Raw genomic sequence first — 18,527 nt, forward strand, 5'->3', positions numbered from 1 at the left:
TCTCGCATTCACTGCGTTATATACAAATTTTCTTCTCGCATGGAAATAAACGTCAATAAGCTCGGCTTGACTCCGCTCGGCATCAGCGCCAATGATGACATGATACGAAACATTCATTCTCTCTCAATTCGTTTCCAGGAATGGGTCTTAAAGTTCATTCAATTGTAAACATTGGTTCATTCGATTGTAAACAAACTTCATTCGTTTCCAAGAATGGGTCTTGAAGAGCAGAGTTGCGTAAACCGCGCAAAAAAAATTCCAAGAAAATCGGTGCGTTTTCATTATTTTTCATTTCAAGTGTATTCAACTACATAAGCGGATCAAAAATTTGTAAAAAAGGCGAATTTTCGGAAAAATATTTAGTTTTAAACTATAAATATATATATATAATGAAGGATGTCACACCCCGTCTTTGTTGTAGCGACTGTGATCCCAAAATGGTTTTGGCTCTATTTGTAAAGCTACGCATTTTCTTCGTTTTAAAATTTTTCAATAGAGTGCTTTGTAACCCCAATTTTAAAACAAAAATCTTGTGCGTTTCGCATCTTTAAAGGTGGTAAAATGGCATCAGCGTTTATTCCCTAATATTTCCTAGTACTTCTTTCCAGCCTTCTCTTAATTTTTTTATTGAGAACTGGCTGCAGTTTTTTCTGTCTGTATGAATATATTTTGTAAAATATAGGATAGGATAGGATAGGTTAGGTGGTAGCTTCCCTGATAAGGATAGCTCACTTGGACAACACGAAGGTCCGTTGTGATACCACATACACCAAAAATAACGGTGACCTAGATCCAGCTACTTAGAGAATCGTTGGGTAGCAACGATAAAGCTCCGAATGATACCGATCTCAACTTTGGATATATCCTCGGGAGATCCAAGTGAGTCGCGACCGAAGTACTTTCGCCTAATTCTGGCAAAAGCTGGACAATCAAGCATAAAGTGATTTGGTGATTCCACCTCATCATCCTCCATACAGCTGCAGCAGGATGGAGTTTCCAGTATATTGAGACGTACCGCATGGATACCCATGGGACAGTGCCCTGTCAAAACCCCAATGACCATTGATAGGTGAGCCTTAGTGAACCCAATTATTTCAGCAGACCTCCTGCCATCCACTTTCGGCCAGAAAGATCTTGCTACCCTGCAAGACGTGGTATCCGCCCAACGTTTGCTGAGCTGATTCGAGGCCCAGCTATGGAAGAGCAATCCACAGGTGGCCAGCGGGATCCCGAAGTCCCTACAGCCATCTTCATCCGGTTCAGTTGTACCGATGCGGGCTAAGAGATCCGCTTGACAGTTACCCGGGATATCACTATGGCCCGGGACCCAGATAATCTTAATTGTAAAATAATTCGATGCAATCGCAAGCGAGGTCAGGCACTCCCAGACCACCCTCGATCGCACTGTAGTTGAGCTCAAGGCCTTGATAGCCGATTGGCTATCAGAGTAGATGTTAAATTCCCTAACCGTGGTAGCACTGGATAGCATTCCATCCACCGCATCCTTAATCGCAGCAATTTCCGCTTGGAATACACTGCAGTGATCAGCCAACTTAAACTTGCGGCTTAAATTTAGCTCTTGACAAAAGACCCCCCACCAACCTTTCCATACAGCTTTGACCCATCCGTGAACAAGTTAACCGGTCCCATGCCCCAGATAATTCCTCTTCCCCAATCCTCTCTCTCTGGAATAACTGGGGTGAAGGTTGTATAGGGAGCTGTTATCGGCATACAGTAGTCCGTTCTGTCCGGGATGAAGTCGAAACTGGTAAGAAGGCTAGAGTGTCCGCGGTCAGAGAGTCTATATCCCATATCACGAAGCCTGACCAACGACCTTGCCGCGGCCGCCTTTCCCGCAATATCTACTGGGTATATGTTCAGCATGACGTTCAGTGCCAAGGTAGGCGTTGTTCTGAGAGCGCCACTGATACCGATCAGCGCCGTCCGTTGCACTGACACTAACATTTTGGAGGTGCTCGCCGTGTCCAGTGCTTTCCACCAGACCAGCACCCCATATAGCAGAATCGGTTTGACCACCATCTCATAAAGCCAGTGTACTATTCTTGGCGAGAGTCCCCATCTCTTTCCGATAGCTCCTCTGCAGCAGTACAAGGCAATGGCGGCCTTCCTGGCCCGATCTTCCGCATTGGGTCTCCAGGACAGTTTCTTGTCCAAAACAATCCCCAAATATTTAACCCTATCAGAAAGTACCAACGGTACCCCTGCAATCGAGGGAGTTCTGAAATCGGGCACCTTATATCTTCTTGTGAAAAGGACCAATTCCGTTTTTCCCGGGTTGACCGCCAATCCACATGATTCAGCCCACCTAGCCACAGTATCCAGGTAGCCCTGAAGAACATCGCGCAGGGCGCCCAGAAATTTGCCTCTGACTAGGATAGCGAGGTCATCTGCATAGGCAACCACCCGACAACCATTGGCTTCCAGCTCCACAAGAAGCTCGTTGACGACCACAACCCAGAGGAGAGGAGATAGGACACCCCCCTGTGGCGTGCCCCTGCACACCTTCCTCTTAATTATGGCCCCTCCCCACTCCGCTGCGCCAATTCTGCCGCATAGAAGTTTGCTAATAAATTCAACCAGAGCCGCCTCGACTCCTAAACCCACCAGAGCTCTTTCGATTGACACCGGTAAGACATTGTTAAAAGCTCCCTCGATGTCTAGAAAGGCACCCAGAGCATACTCTTTGTGTTCTAGGGACCCCTCTATTTGCTTTACAATCGAATGGAGAGCCGTTTCCGTCGATCTGCCCTTGCAGTACGCATGTTGTGAAGCCGACAGTAACCCCCGAGGTATCCTTTCCTGTAGGTACAGGTCAATCAACCGCTCAAACGTCTTAAGAAGAAACGACGAGAGACTGATTGGCCTGAAATCCTTAGGTGATACATGAGAGCTTCTGCCGGCCTTCGGAATGAAAATAACCCTAACCGTGTGCCAAGACTTCGGGATATAGTTAAGCCTGAGGCAGTTAGTATATATGATGGCCAACCAGCGGCAGGAAATCCCCAAAGACCTTTGAAGCTGCGCAGGAATGATTCCATCCGGGCCCGGAGACTTATAGGGCTTGAACGACCCTATAGCCCAGGTTATCTGACTTTCCCGTATTGGAATGGCAGGCACTTCTGCATGGCCAACGACCGCCGACCATGCAGGCGAAGATCCCTGCGCAACTCGGACATCGGGAAAATGATTGTCCAGTAAAAGCCTTAGGGACTCCTCGCTACTCATCGACCAGTCCCCACCATCATCTCTCAGATACCCCAGAGGAGCGGGGTTCCTAGAGTATTTTTCTAAATCTCGCGGATTCATTGCAGCCTTCTACGTTTTCGCAGAAGCTTCGCCATGCATCTCGCTTGGCTATCCTTATTTCATATTTATAAATCCCCAGACTCACCTTATAGAGCTCCCAGTCCGAGGGTAATTTACTCCTCCTGGCTCTGTTGAAGAGCCGCCGACTGGACGCTCTTAGGTCGTCAAGAGAATCCGACCACCAGGGCGGCTTGCCCTTCCCCCTGTAAGTTTTCAATGGGCAGGACAGCTGAAAGGCGCTATTGCTTGCCGAGGTGAAGTTTTCCACCAGAACGTCTATCTCAGATTCGGACAGGCCCGAACTAATGATAGGCACCGCAGGCAGTAGCTCTCCCAGCTTCCTACAATACAAGTCCCAGTTAGTACTTTTAGGGTTCCTAAAAGATATTTTACCGGGACGTTCTTCGTTCACTGAGAACTGAATATATCGGTGATCAGAGAAGGAGTGCTCGTTGAGAACCCTCCATCCAGATATCCGACCTTCCAGTTCTCTACTACTACTAAAGTCCCTCATCTACAATAAAAGTAAATAAAGACTCACCTCTAGTGTTGGTATCCGAGCTTCCCCAAATGCTATGATGGGCATTTGTAAAATATAATTCTGCACAAAATATTCCTATTTGTAAATATTATTAATCCTCATATATTGCCAAAAGCTGTTTGCTTTTCGCTTATGTAATTTTGCTTTATATTTTATAATTAATTTTGCTTTATATTTTATATCAAGAAATGTGCAATATCTATGATTTGCTTTATTTATGATTTGTGTTATACTTTTCAGTTAATTTTATTTGTTGGTGATATGTTGTTTGCTTATACACCTTTTGCTTTTATTAACATTGTGAACTAATGATTTTTAATGTTTTTGCCTTTTAATTTTTCGAAAATTATGTTCAGCTTGGCTGGTTCTATGTATGAATTTACTTATATTTTTATTGATATTACTATTATTATTACTCGTATTGTTATTATTATGTTATACGGGTGATATAGGCCTACTGGGGAACCGAGCACCCAAAAATAACTTCGGTAATGCGCCTGATTGCATACCTCCTGGTGGTGTGGAAAATGCAAAAATTAGTTAAAAGAGTTAAGGAGATACTACATAAACGCTTTGCTCGCGTTGCTTCGCTTTGATGGCATGTTACAGCCAACGCTTTATAATATATGTAGTAATGATTAGTTTTTTTTTGTCACGAAATAAAAAACGCAAAACTGTACAAGAAATAACAAAATTAAATGAGCTGTTATATTAACGCACGAAAAGAGATAAGTACATTTTATCTTAGCTATCAAAAAATTAAATTTCACGTGTTGTCACGGAAAAAATTTTAACGGGTAAAATAAGCTTTTTTTTGTATTTGTGATCCTGAAAAAATTCGAGTTTTTTGATATCCCATTTGACAATCTTGAGTAAGTTTTCGGTGAAAATCATAAATTAAACCTTTACCATGTAAAATACCCCAAAGTTATTCCGAAATGCCCAAATTTGATTTTGAGGATGATGGCATCTATGGTCAATGTTATAAAAAATGCACATTTTCACGCGCTCTCAGAGAGCGAGAAGTTTCATATCATGTCATCATTGATCAGCGCTCACTCTGTTCGCACCCTAAAAGTCTCTTATCAAATATCAACAGAAATCAGCTGTTCTATCATTCAATTAAAACTTACAGCATGCGCTGCCACTGCCAGTAATGCAGTGCATATATTCACAATAGTGCCATAGTACAAATAGACTTCTTTATGTGCTCACAATCATTTATTTTTAACAAATTATTTTAATAAAATATAGCTTAACAAAAGCACTACCACCAAAATTGCCCAAAGCCCGCTAATAGCCCGAATCTCCATCTTTACAGCCAAAACCTTATTTATAGATTTGGATTCCAAATAAGAGCGAAAAAGAGACCAGTACATAAAAACGGCATTTAGAAATAATATATATGATCATTGTACAAAAACAAATAATTATGCTTTGCGCAAATAATGTAGAAACAGAATGTCTCAAATTTCATTGTTAGCGTAAAAAAATGGAATAATCTGAAGCAAGCAGTTAATAAGTACAAGCATAATAGCCTAGTGGTACAATCATAGCAAAATCTTTTTTTTTCAGTTTTTATGTAATCAGCAAATAATAATAATTAAATAATAGATATTATTAACCAGCAATGAATTCTTAAAAATGAAATAAAATTATTTATTTTTCAAATATCTCAATAACTCACTTTTCATTTCCTCAAACGACAAATGATGTAACATTCCCTCCATTTGTTCCTCGGTTATATTCTTATTCAAAAATTGACAAACATCTTCTATAACTTTTCTCAGATTTTGTTTCATACATTCAAAACTTGTGTAGAAGATCCAGGGTTCATTACGCAACGCATAAAATTCGGTTACATGTTCGAAATAGTTCACTGCTTTATCTTCCTGTCCAATATACTCGAGAACATGTTGTTCGAGTGTTTGTTCTAAACCAAATCCATGGCTACGTTTATAGTAATATAATGAAACAATGTAGTCTTTTGGGTTGCGATAAACATAGATAGTCTATAAAGGACGAAATTTGATTAGATATTATATTTCGCAAATACTAATATACCTTTACCTTGGGTTTCTTGCACCAGAGCTGTTGTGGTAATAGCGGTAAAGGATCATGCGATTTTATGAGACGTGGTGGCCTAAGTGTTTCCACACTTTCAAGACCGCGATCCAAATCCCCGTTTAAAAGGTAGTCAAATCTACAAAAATGAAAATTATAGAATTATAGAACCATATTACAGAAACCTCGGTTTAGGGCATGGATTGGTCCTAGCACGCACATTTGCCTAGTAGGGGCAATTTATCAAAGAATGTATGTATCTACTTAAAAAGGGGTGACTCTAGAATGCGTTTGTACGATATGGGTATCAAATGAAAGGTGTTGATGAGTCTTTTTAAAAGGAAGGGGGCCTTAGTTCTATAGGTGGTCGCCTTTTCGAGATATCGCCGTAAAGTTGGACCAGGGGTGGCTCTAGAATGCGTTTGTACAATATGGGTATCAAACGAAAGGTATTAATGAGTATTTTAAAAGGGAGTGGGCCTTAGTTCTATAGGTGGTCGCCTTTTCGAGATATCGCCATAAAGGTGGACCAGGGGTGATTCTAGACTTTGTTTGTACGATATGGGTATCAAATGAAAGGTGTTAATGAGTCTTTTTAAAAGGAAGGGGGCCTTAGTTCTATAGGTGGTCGCCTTTTCGAGATATCGCCATAAAGGTGGACCAGGGGTGGCTCTAGAATGCGTTTGTACAATATGGGTATCAAACGAAAGGTATTAATGAGTATTTTAAAAGGGAGTGGGCCTTAGTTCTATAGGTGGTCGCCTTTTCGAGATATCGCCATAAAGGTGGACCAGGGGTGATTCTAGACTTTGTTTGTACGATATGGGTATCAAATGAAAGGTGTTAATGAGTCTTTTTAAAAGGAAGGGGGCCTTAGTTCTATAGGTGGTCGCCTTTTCGGGATATCGCCATAAAGGTGGACCAGGGGTGACTCTAGAATGTGTTTGTACGATATGTGTATCAAATTAAAAGTATTAATGAGGGTTTTAAAAGGGAGTGGTGGTAGTTGAATATGTGAAGGCGTTTTCGAGATATCGAACAAAATGTGGAACAGGGTTACCCAGAACATCATCTGTCGGGTATCGCTAATTTATTTATATATGGAATACCACGAAAAGTATTCCTGCCAAGATTCCAATGTCTTTTGATTTCGCCCTGCAGAACTTTTTCATTTTCTTCTACTTAATATGGTAGGTGTCCCACCCATTTTACAAAGTTTTTACTAAAGTTATATTTTGCGTCAATAAACCAATCCAATTACCATGTTTCATCCCTTTTTTCGTATTTGATATAGATTTATGACATTTTTTCATTTTGTCGTAATTTTCGATATCGAAAAAGTGGGCGTGGTCATAGTCGGATTTTGGTCATTTTTTATACCAATACAAAGTGAGTTCAGATAAGTACGTGAACAGAGTTTAGTAAAGATATATCGATTTTTGCTCAAATTATTATGTTAACGGCCAAGAGGAAGGACAGACGGTCGACTGTGTACAAAAACTGGGCGTGGCTTCAACCGATTTCGCCCTTTTTCACAAAAAACAGATATCGTCCTAGAATCTAAGCCCCTACCAAATTCCACAAGGATTGGTAAGTTTTTGTTTGACTTATGGCATTAAAAGTATCCTAGACAAATTAAATGAAAAAGGGCGGAGCCACGCCCATTTTGAAATTTTCTTTTACTTTTGTATTTTGTTGCACCTTATCATTACTGGAGTTGAATGTTGACATAATTTACTTATATACTGTAAAGATATTAAATTTTTTGTTAAATGTTTTTGTTAAAAAAAAATTTTTTTTAAGTGGGCGTGGTCGTTCTCCAATTTCGCTAATTTTTGTTAAGCATACATATAGTAATAGGAGTAATACTCCTGCCAAATTTCATCATGATATCTTCAACGACAACCAAATTACAGCTTGCAAAACTTTTAAATTACCTTCTTTTAAAAGTGGGCGGTGCCACGCCCATTGTCCAAAATTTTACTAATTTTCTATTCTGCATCATAAGGTCAACTCACCAACCAAGTTTTTCGGTTTTTCGAAATTTTCGATGTCGAAAAAGTGGGCGTGGTTATAGTCCGATGTCGTTCATTATAAATAGCGATCTGAGATTGGCCACTCATCATGTATACGAAATTTCATCAAGATACCTCAAAATTTACTCAAGTTATCGTGTTAACGGAGGGACGGACGGACGGACGGACATGGCTCAATCAAATTTTTTTTCGATACTGATGATTTTGATTTATGGAAGTCTATATCTATCTCGATTCCTTTATACCTGTACAAACAACCGTTATCCAATCAAAGTTATTATACTCTGTGAGCTCTGCTCAACTAAGTATAAAAAGGAGGGGGAGAAAGTGAGCGTTCTGGGAACGCTATCTTACGACGCTCTTCTGGCTAGTAGCCAGGAGAGCTTCGAAGAGGTCGGCCAGGGTACCAGCCGTAGTACCCCTCTCGCACTCAGCCAAAGCAATATCCACACCCAGGATAGAAAGGGGAGCACACCAGCCAAAGTGGCTCCCAAGAGGTCGAAGAAGTGATCAGCACTTTGCTGAAAGCTAGGCATCTGAGGGCTTTCTTCATCCTCAAGAAGATAGCCAGAAATGAGGAAAAAGATGAGGCTCACGAGCGAGACGCCGAAGATAAGGTGTGGTGCGAGGCAGTGGTCAAGGAGTACGAGACCGCCCTCGCGGACAAGCCCGCAGTGCAGCCCCAAACAAACAAACAACAACCAGCTCAAAAACAGTCGGCGAAGCGCAACCGGTCACAAGAGGTGAACGAGCGCAACGTCAAGAAGGGGAGGTACTACAGGCAGACTGACGGTGCTTCTCCCAGTGCTGCGGCATCGGACAGACCCACTTACTGAGAGGTGGACAGGGACCACCGCCAAGTGGGTCTGGTCGATGCTGGGAGCAATGGCGGGAGGTAGCTTCTGGCGGCTTGGAGCTCCATGGGGGGACGGCTATGGGATATGGTCGTCGAGCACTTGATGGATATGCAAACCCCAGTTCCCGCCTTCAACTGCGAGGAGGTATGCCGCGGCTGCAGGGTAATCAAATGCGCGGATGGGTTCTCAAGGGAGTTTCTTGAGAGATGATGACCTTACGTTAAAGGTCAACCCAGCATCGGCGATTCCCAGGAGGCCCCGGGCGCGCATCTGGCTACCCAAAATACTAAAACTGAAACTGGATGCACAAAAGATAATACTGTGGCTAAAGCTCCAGAACCCGGACGTCCCGATGGACGACTGGGCTCTGATCAAGGTAGAGCAACAACAAAAAGATAGCCAGCCCGTGCTGCTGCTGATCAGCAACGAGTTCCTGGGGGTACTCGAGCGAAGGGGATACCGCCTGAAGTTTGGCCTGAGGGAGCACAAAGTGAAGGTTTTCCCGGCGGCAGTGGCACCAGACAATAATCTGGAGGACATCGACGACGCCAACAAACTCCTGGGGGAGCTCAACCTGGCGGAGCTGGGTGAGGATGGGTCGTCAATCCTCGGAAGGCGAGCAGGCGAGTCTCAACCCAATGATCAAGGTGGCTCAAATTAACCTGCAGCACTCAAAAGCCTCGGATAACCTGCTGTCTGCCTAGTGCAGGAACCATGGGTCTGGCGGTCACAGGTTATGGGCCTAAAGACCCGAAACTATAACCTCTTTTACACACATGGAGAAGGTAAACTGAGGGCTTGTATCCTCGTTAGGAATACTATTAATGCTTTCTTTTTATCTAATTTCAGTAGTTACGACGTTGCACGACGTTGAACGGGGTGAGTCTCTGTTTGAATTTATATGAGCTGACAACTTTTACGTATGTACCAAGGGCAGCTCTCCCACCTTTAGTTTTCCGAGTACGGCGAACTACCCCGGGGTGGGAGGAAGTTCTTGATATAACACTAATATCTGATTCCCGGGAGCTTACGGTTAGAAACTGGGAGGTCTTGACGACCGAGTCCGGTCTCTGGAGAAAAGTTTTCAGGTGGCCTTTAAAGTCGCCTATCCAATTTCGAGGAGCAAAAAACCTTCCCACCGTGGTGGGACAAAAATCTCAGCGACATGAGGTCAAAACTGAGGAGGATTTTCAACAACTGTCACTTCAGGAACGATTTCCAGGAGTACAGGACGGCTCTGAGGGAGTATAAGAAAGCCATATGGACAACAAAATCAAGCTCCCGGCGAGAACACTGCGAGTCGATTGAGTCCACGAAGGACTCAGCCAGGCTGGGAAAGATTCTTGCCAAGAGTCATTCAAACAAAACATTTGTCAAGTGCGCCGATGGAACATGGGCAGGATCGGTGGCTGAGACTCTAAAGGGAGGGAGTACGCGATACAAAGATGGCACATCAGGAAGTACCTGTTGGCCTCATAGACAACCTTTTAGTGGAGAAAAAAAATGCCTTGGCAATAGATAGCTTCTCTCCATATAAATCACCAGGCGTGGATAGTATTCTACCTATTATGCTGCTGAAGACTCAGAAATCTTTAGTTCAGGAATTAAAGGAGATCTTCGAGGCATGCATTCGTCTCAACCACATTCCGGTCTAGTGAACGAAAACAAGGCTGGTTTTCATCCCTGAGGTTGGCAGAAGGGGGCATGAAGTAGCCAAGGACTTTCAGCCAATAAGTCTCATGTCCTTTGTTCTGAAAACGTTCGAAAGGCTACTAGATATACATATACGGGAGCTTCTAGGCGAGGCTCCACTTTCCACGGCACAGCACGCGTACCTGAGAGGGAAATCCACAGAAACCGCGCTACATGACAATTCACTGCAAGTTGAATTGGAAAGTATGCATCGAAGAGCGGGTACGGAAGACCTGCATCGCCTTCTATGCCTGCAAATCAATGTTTGGTAAGAAATGGGGACTCAAGCCAAGCATGGTACTTTGGATTTACGAGGCGGTGGTGAGACCGGTTCTTACATATGGTTCCATAGTCTGGTGGGAAGCTGTAAGTAAGAGCTACAATCTCACCAGCCTGCAAAAAGTCCAGCGCACTGCGTGCGTTGGTGCCATAGTGGCCGGACGCACTTGCCCCACAGCTGCTTTAGACCCCATTTTGCACCTGCTGACGATCGACTTGCATATACTTTGTACATCGTCACAAACCGCACTGAGACTCAGGGAGTCTGGGTGTTGGAAGGATACTCAGCAAGGACATAGTAGTATCCTAAAGAAACTTCCGGATGGTACATGTAGTACCGAGACAGATTACTACCCTCGTAAACTGAAGTTTGAGTGCGGTTGTAATACCGCCATTCCAAGCAGGAACGTGTGAAAGAGAAACCCGGGCATAAGGGTCGACGACATCCAAATGTACACTGACGGCTCCAAGATGGAATCGCGAGTGGGGGCCGGAGTATACTCTGAGTCCCTAGATTTGTCTCCAACATTCAGACTCCCATCGCACTGCAGCGTGCTTCAAGCAGAATTCCTCGCAATTTGAAAAGCCTGCAAATCACTGGAGGGCTTGAAAGTAGCTTGTAAAGTTTGCATCCTGTCAGATAGCTAAGCAGCGATAAAAGCGTTTTCCTCACCACACATTAACTCAAAATTAATGTGGGCTTGTAAACGACTCATATCCCAGTTATCCACCAATCTAGAACTACGCGTTATCTGGGTCCCGTGTAATAGGGGGATAGAGGGTAACGAGAAGGCCGACGAACTGGCACGCAGGGGCTCATCGGAGATGAACGCGGAAATAACCAGTGTCGAAGTAGGCATTACCTTAGCAGTAGCCAAGGGGAATATCCAAAGCTTCTACTTGAAGAAAGCACAAACAAAGTGGAATAACATCACCAGCTGTGCAATATCAAAATCCATTTGGCCAAACTATAATGGAAAGAGAGAAGTTTTCTGAACAAATCCAGGTCTAACACACGCAAACTGATAGCAGTCTGCACCGGTCATTGGACAGTAGGTACGCATGCAGAAAAGATGGGCATTCCGCATAACGACTACTGCAGAAGCTGCAAAGATCCAAATGCCAAGGAGACAGTAGAACACCTTATGTGTAAATGCCCGGCTCTAGCTAGAGCCCGGCTAAGGTTCCTTTGAACACCGTCTCTAGAAGACCTCAGATGGTTATCTGTGATAGTAATCCCGAATATTCTTAATTTTATCAACAACTCTGGCTGGTTGTAATACATTGACCGTAACATTGCGTAGGTTTTTAGACGAGTTACATGGCATCAAAACGGCTTCAAATAGCTACTTGGCGACCCTGGTACTTGGGCGACCAGGGTCGCAGCCATTTCACCTACCTACCTACCTACATCTTCCCACTTATCTTACCCTACATACGGGGATCTCACTTCCAAATGTTCATTACGCGCGGCTTCAAAGTCGAAATTGTTCAACACCAACCACAACAGCTCTTGCATCCAAGTTGTACCACACTTTGGTATTGTCACCAACCAAACGTCATCGTCCCTCACCACCATATCGTGTACTTTATCAGCCAACCTCTGATCAAAACGTCCAAACGGTTTACGCTTGGACCAATCTTTTGGTAGCAAATTTGTTGGAAAGCTTTTCGGTTTCAATGGTACTTGTAGCATTTTTAAACGGACTTTCTGACTCTAAAGTTTAAACGATAAATTTGACTGTCAATATTAACTATGATGCACTATGAATATAAAACAAGAAGTCTTTAGTCGTCAACAGCTATTTTACTACTAGTTATGTTTTAAAGATTTACTATGTCCTTGAGGCCTTTAAATGAATGCTTGTAGATTGCGAATTAAGGCAGTTCATTTAGACATTTACGGATAAGATTTAATCTCCGAAACTTCCGTATCGTGTTTCACACTTAAACAGTGGCGGATCTACGGCGGGGGTACTGGGGAAGAGTCCATGGAAAATCATTAGTTTTCGCCGAATTTCGAATTGTTCCCCTCATAAGTTTTTATTGCCAATATATTTTAAAAATATCACATCTCAAAGTAACAGGGAGGGGGGATTTAAATTAGTATCAGCTAGAGAAATATCAAGCTAAAAAAATTAGTATAGAAAAAAAAAAAATTAAAAATCTAATAATTCTCAAAAATTCCTTATCAATAATTTTTTTATTCCTTCATATTAATTAGCTGATAAAATGCAGTATATTCATTTCTGTACATAGACTAAGCCTGTACCTGGAATATGTATGTAAACATAAGTAAATTGGAGGGACTGGTCCCTACATGTTTTACGCCGACTCCGAACGACATTTCCACGACAGATGAGTTTTCACTGAGAAACTTTCCATGACAGAGATACACCCGAAATCACTCTAGGGGGACGACTCCGGAGATCCAAAGAGTTGATAAGCGCAATACAAAGCTGTATAGCTTCAAAGCTTCCGCAACCCAATTACCAACCTCTCCTACGCTAGGGGAATCGTTTTACAAAGATGAATGTATGAAACACACATTTAGCTGGCGAGGCTCTGGCGACTACAAGCTACTCATGGAACGAGGGGGTTGGGGGCGGGATGGCCTAGACGGTTTAATGTGGTCATATTAATCGTTACCGAGATGGTCGGGCTGGTACCTTAATGGCGCTTTGTTACCGGAACGAACCGAATCTATATCCGACAAAGGACCAGCAACATCTAACACTCCTCAAAGCCTTCGAGGACTGTCTTTATCGTCAATACAACAACAAAAACAGGGACGACTCCGCTTAAAATAAGTTTTCTAGTAGAGAAAACTTGTTGCTTAATTTTTGGAGTTGATTTGCCAGGGGCTTGAGCGCAGAATTTTCGGTGTGGTTAGTGGAGCGCGCTTCGCTATATATTATAAAGGAACATCGAAATTTGAAAAGGGAATCGCACAAGTGTCCAGTAAAAAACAATTTAATTTTAAAAACACATTTTTTTTCGAGCAAACCTATTTAAATTTTTTTTGGTTATTTTACTAAGTCTTGGCACAACCAAAGACTTTTTGTTTGTTAAGAGCCGTCACTCGAAACTTTTGCAACAACAAAGCACCTAATTCAAGCCAACTGTTTTCACAAGTAAGTTTTGGTTGGCTTTCTTTAAATGCATCCTATATATTTATGCGGTGTAGTGACTTCGCGGAACTGCGATTTTTGAGAGAATTAATTAAATAGTTTAATGCAGTTATTAAAGTAAACACAATTACGCCACAAAAATGTATAGAAAGCATTTTTATAAATATATCTGACAAAAAATACCAGTGAATATCTTGAGAAAACATCGAGTAATTTTTGCCAAAGTATTGAGTGACGGCTCTTAACAAATAAAACCTCTTTGGCACAACTCATATTAAATGTAGTAGGAAAAGAGATAAACCCACCAATAAGTATACCGAAATGATCACGATGAAGAGCTGAGTTGATTTCGCTATGGCCGTCTGTCTGTTTTTATACAAACTTGGCCTCCAATTTTTGATAAAATTTGGTGAGTTGGTATATTTAGGTGTCCGATTAGACATTTGGCGGAACCGGGCGGATCGGACCACTATAGCATGGGGGATATATATACTACTGATTTTTCAGAAAAGATGATTTTTTTCATATCTTCCTCAATTTATCAGATTGAAGCTTCAAACTTCACCATATGCTTTCGTATATTACACATATTGTTGTCTGAAAAAAATGAATGACATCGGTGGTATAAATAAATAAATAAATGTAAGGCGCGATAACCTCCAAAGAGATCTAAGGCCGATCTTCCAATTTGCGTCGTGCTCCTTTTGCTTTTCGCTACAAATTGGCCGGACGGGACCTACACGTTTTATGCCGACTCCGAACGGCCTCTGCAAGGCAGATGAGTTTTCACTGAGAGATTTTCATGGCAGAAATACACCCGGAGCGCTTGCCAAATATTGCCGAGGGGTGACCACGCTTAGAAAAATTTTCTTCTAATTGAAAACCCTTATTTCTAAAATTTTGATGTTACGGTGTGGTAGGCGGAGCACGCTACCATCACACCACGGCGGCCGCCAACACATCGGTGGTATATATACTATATATCTCCCACAACTGATTGTTGAGATAAGAAGCTTTCACCATTTTAACTGCTAGAAGCTTCAAATTTCCCCAAATGCTTACGTATATAGCATATAATAAAAATAAATATATTGTTGTCTGAAAAAATCATAGAGATCGGTGGTATTTATAGATAGTATACATATATCTCAAATAAACTGTTATTTCTGCCCCCTTTTTAACAGCTAGAAGCTTAAAATTTTATCAAATACTTACGTTTACTTCATATATTGTTTGAGATAAGAGATTCACGGTCAAAGCTATTTCGTGAAGAGCACAAAAAACATGAAGCTCTGCAGCCTCACACAAAGTACCTACCTATTTTTTATACTCAGTTGAGCAGAGCTCACAGAGTATATTAACTTTGATTGGATAACGGTTGGTTGTACAGGTATAAAGGAATCGAGATAGATATAGACTTCCATATATCAAAGTCATCAGTATCGAAAAAAAATTCGATTGAGCCATGTCGGTCCGTCCGTCCGTCCGTCCGTTAACACGATAACTTGAGTAAATTTTGAGTTAAAAAAAAATAAATGTAAGGCGCGATAACCTCCGAAGAGATCTAAGGCCGAGCTTCTCTTCCAATTTGCGTCGTGCTCCTCTTGTTTTTCCCTACAAATTGGCCGGACGGGACCTACATGTTTTATGCCGACTCCGAACGGCATCTGCAAGGCAGATGAGTTTTCACTGAGAGCTTTTCATGGCAGAAATACACCCGGAGCGCTTGCCAAACACTGCCGAGGGGCGACCCCGCTTAGAAAAATGTTCTTCTAATTGAAAAACCTTATTTCTAAAATTTTGATGTTGCTTTGCACGGGAGTTGAACCCGAGGCATAAGGTGTGATAGGCGGAGCACGCTACCATCACACCACGGTGGCCGCAATTTTGAGTTATCTTGATGAAATTTGGTATGTAGGTTCCTGGGCACTCATCTCAGATCGCTATTTAAAATTAACGATATCGGACTATAACCACGCCCACTTTTTCGATATCGAAAATTTCGAATATTCATCGATAATTCATTACCAAATACGGATAAAGCGATGAAACTTGGTAGGTGAGTTGAACTTATGACACAGAATAGAAAACTAGTAAAATTTTGGACAATAGGCGTGGCACCGCCCACTTTTAAAAGAAGGTAATTTAGAAGCTTTGCAAGCTGTAATTTGGCAGTCGTTGAAGATATCATGATGAAATTTGGCAGGAACGTTACACTTATTACTGTATGTATGCTTAATAAAAATTAGCAAGATCGGAGTACAACCACGCCCACTTTTTAAAAAAAAAATTTTTTTAAGTCAAATTTTAAAAGAAAAGTTAATATCTTCACAGTATATAAGTAAATTATGTCAACATTCAACTTCAGTAATGATATTTGCAACAAAATACAAAAATAAAAGAAATTATCAAAATGTGCGTGGCTCCGCCCTTTTTCATTTGATTTATCTAGGATACTTTTAATGTCATATGTAGAACAAAACATTACCAATCCTTGTAAAATTTGGCAGGCTTAGATTCTAGGACGATATCTGTTTTTTGTGAAAAAGGGCGAAATCGGTTGAAGCCACGCCCAGTTTTTATACACAGTCGACCGTCTGTCCTTCCGCTCGCCGTTAACATAATAACTTGAGTAAAAATCGATATATCCTTACTAAACTCAGTTCACTTACTTAACTGAACTCACTTTATATTGGTGTAAAAAATGGCCGAAATCCGACTATGACTACGCCCACTTTATCGATATCGAAAATTACTAATAATGAAAAAAATGCCATAATTCTATACCAAATACGAAAAAAGGGATGAAACAAGGTAATTGGATTGGTCTATTGACGCAAAATATAACTTTAGAAAAAAACTTTGTAAAATGGGTGTGACACCTACCATATTAAGTAGAAGAAAATGAAAAAGTTTTGCAGGGCGAAATCAAAAGCTCTTGAAGTCTTGGAAGGATAACTGTTCGTGGTATTACATATATAAATAAATAAGCGGTACCCGACAGATGATGTTCTGGGTCACCCTTGTCCACATTTTGGTCGATATCTCGAAAACGCCTTCACATATACAACTACCACCACTCCCTTTTAAAACCCTCATTAATACCTTTAATTTGATACCCATATCGTACAAACACATTATAGAGTTACCTCTGGTCCACCTTTATGGCGATATCTCGAAAAGGCGTGCACCCATAGAACTAAGGCCCACTCCGTTTTAAAATACTCATTATCACATTTCGTTTGATACCCATATCGTACAAACAAATTCTAGAGTCAGCCCTGGTCCACCGTTATGGCGATATCCCTAAATGGCGTCCATCTATAGAACTATGGCCTACTCCCTCTTAAAATACTCTTTAATACCTTCGATACACGTGTCATACAAACACATTCCAGGGTTACCCTAGGTTCATTTTACTACGAGGTGATTTTCCCTTATTTTGTCTACATAGCTCTCAACTGAGTATGTAATGTTCGGTTACACCCGAACTTAGCCTTCCTTACTTGTTATTTTTTATTTACCTTAAAAATCGCTTAGGTATATACTTATGTTCACTGTATATTTCATACACCGATTATTTGGATATTACGAATGGGATAAGATTATTGCTCAGCCCCATTCATGAAAGGTAGCAAGTTTTTGGCACAGTCGAAGACAGCCCCGTCCGTACTTGTTTTTTTTTATATGAATAGTTTGCTGAAGTTACATAGATCTAGTTTCCCGTACAAACGGATGCTTTTTTACGATTTTTCACATATCGCACGTTTTATTGTAAACAGATTTTTATTTTTCGAGATTTTAAGATACCTCACAAGAGTCGACTTAGGGGTAAAGACGACTGGGACAGAGGTCTTTGAATTTAGACTTTGTAATGAAGGTGTATGAAAAAATAAAACTTTCCTTGCATGTCCCCAACAAGTTAAAATTTTCAGTTACGTCTGGTTACAAGAAAACAGGCAACATTAAAATATTCAAGAGCAGCTTTCTATATTTATTTAACCATGTGCCATCCAATATAATAATAATAATAATAATAATAATAATAATAATGTATTCTACCATCTTAATAGCCGAGGGTGACACCTCGTCGAAACGGCTGGTGGGCTAATATCGTCTTCGTCTCTGTCTCGTTAAAACTTTGGCAGGTCTCCAAGTTCGAAGCCACGTCACCATTAAATTGGCGGTGCAGGCTCAGTTGAGATGACTCCTGACTTACGCCGGATTCAGGCCCTGAACACAGACTCTCATAAGGACCTGTGTCAACCCTCGCGTGGCCTCCCTGCACATGCAAAGATAACCACGGGAATCTAAAACGGCGACTGCACATCGGGCGGAGATAGCGGCTTGGAGCGGAGACCCAACTGAAAAGAAATGAGCCAAACAATTGAAATGCGTAAAAGTAACGATGTTAATGATAGCGGCGTAACCGCTTTTGAAAGGAGCAGAAAGGTGCTCCGCTACCAATGCGACAATAGCACCAGCAGAAAAACAAGGTGGCGGGGAAAACCGTAGGAAAGTAGATACCACCCCATCTACCCCTGGACAGCAAGGTGACGGCAATGACGGGCGGAAAACCTCCGTATGCGGTGCAACACCG

At 41.7% G+C, this 18,527-nt stretch overlaps 1 protein-coding gene across 3 annotated transcripts in view; it reads right to left on the minus strand.

The window, feature by feature from the left end:
* LOC137245516 (sulfotransferase 1A3-like) overlaps positions 1-12,583 on the minus strand; it is a 36,556-nt gene extending 23,973 nt beyond the window's left edge. For 2 of the 3 annotated variants that reach the window (XM_067776316.1, XM_067776315.1), the window contains exons 1-3: positions 12,227-12,583; positions 5,939-6,071; positions 5,556-5,880 (exon numbers count right to left, since the gene is read on the minus strand). In XM_067776316.1, the coding sequence (XP_067632417.1) occupies positions 5,556-5,880; positions 5,939-6,071; positions 12,227-12,492 (724 nt within the window). In that variant the 5' untranslated portion in view covers positions 12,493-12,583. The remainder of the gene's footprint in view (positions 1-5,555; positions 5,881-5,938; positions 6,072-12,226) is intronic. The other variant, XM_067776317.1, reaches the window with a different exon arrangement.
* Positions 12,584-18,527: the final 5,944 nt, after the last annotated feature.

The sequence above is a fragment of the Eurosta solidaginis genome, chromosome 3 (assembly GCF_040869045.1).
Source record: "Eurosta solidaginis isolate ZX-2024a chromosome 3, ASM4086904v1, whole genome shotgun sequence".
In the NCBI taxonomy this organism is placed as follows: Eukaryota; Metazoa; Arthropoda; class Insecta; order Diptera; family Tephritidae; genus Eurosta; species Eurosta solidaginis.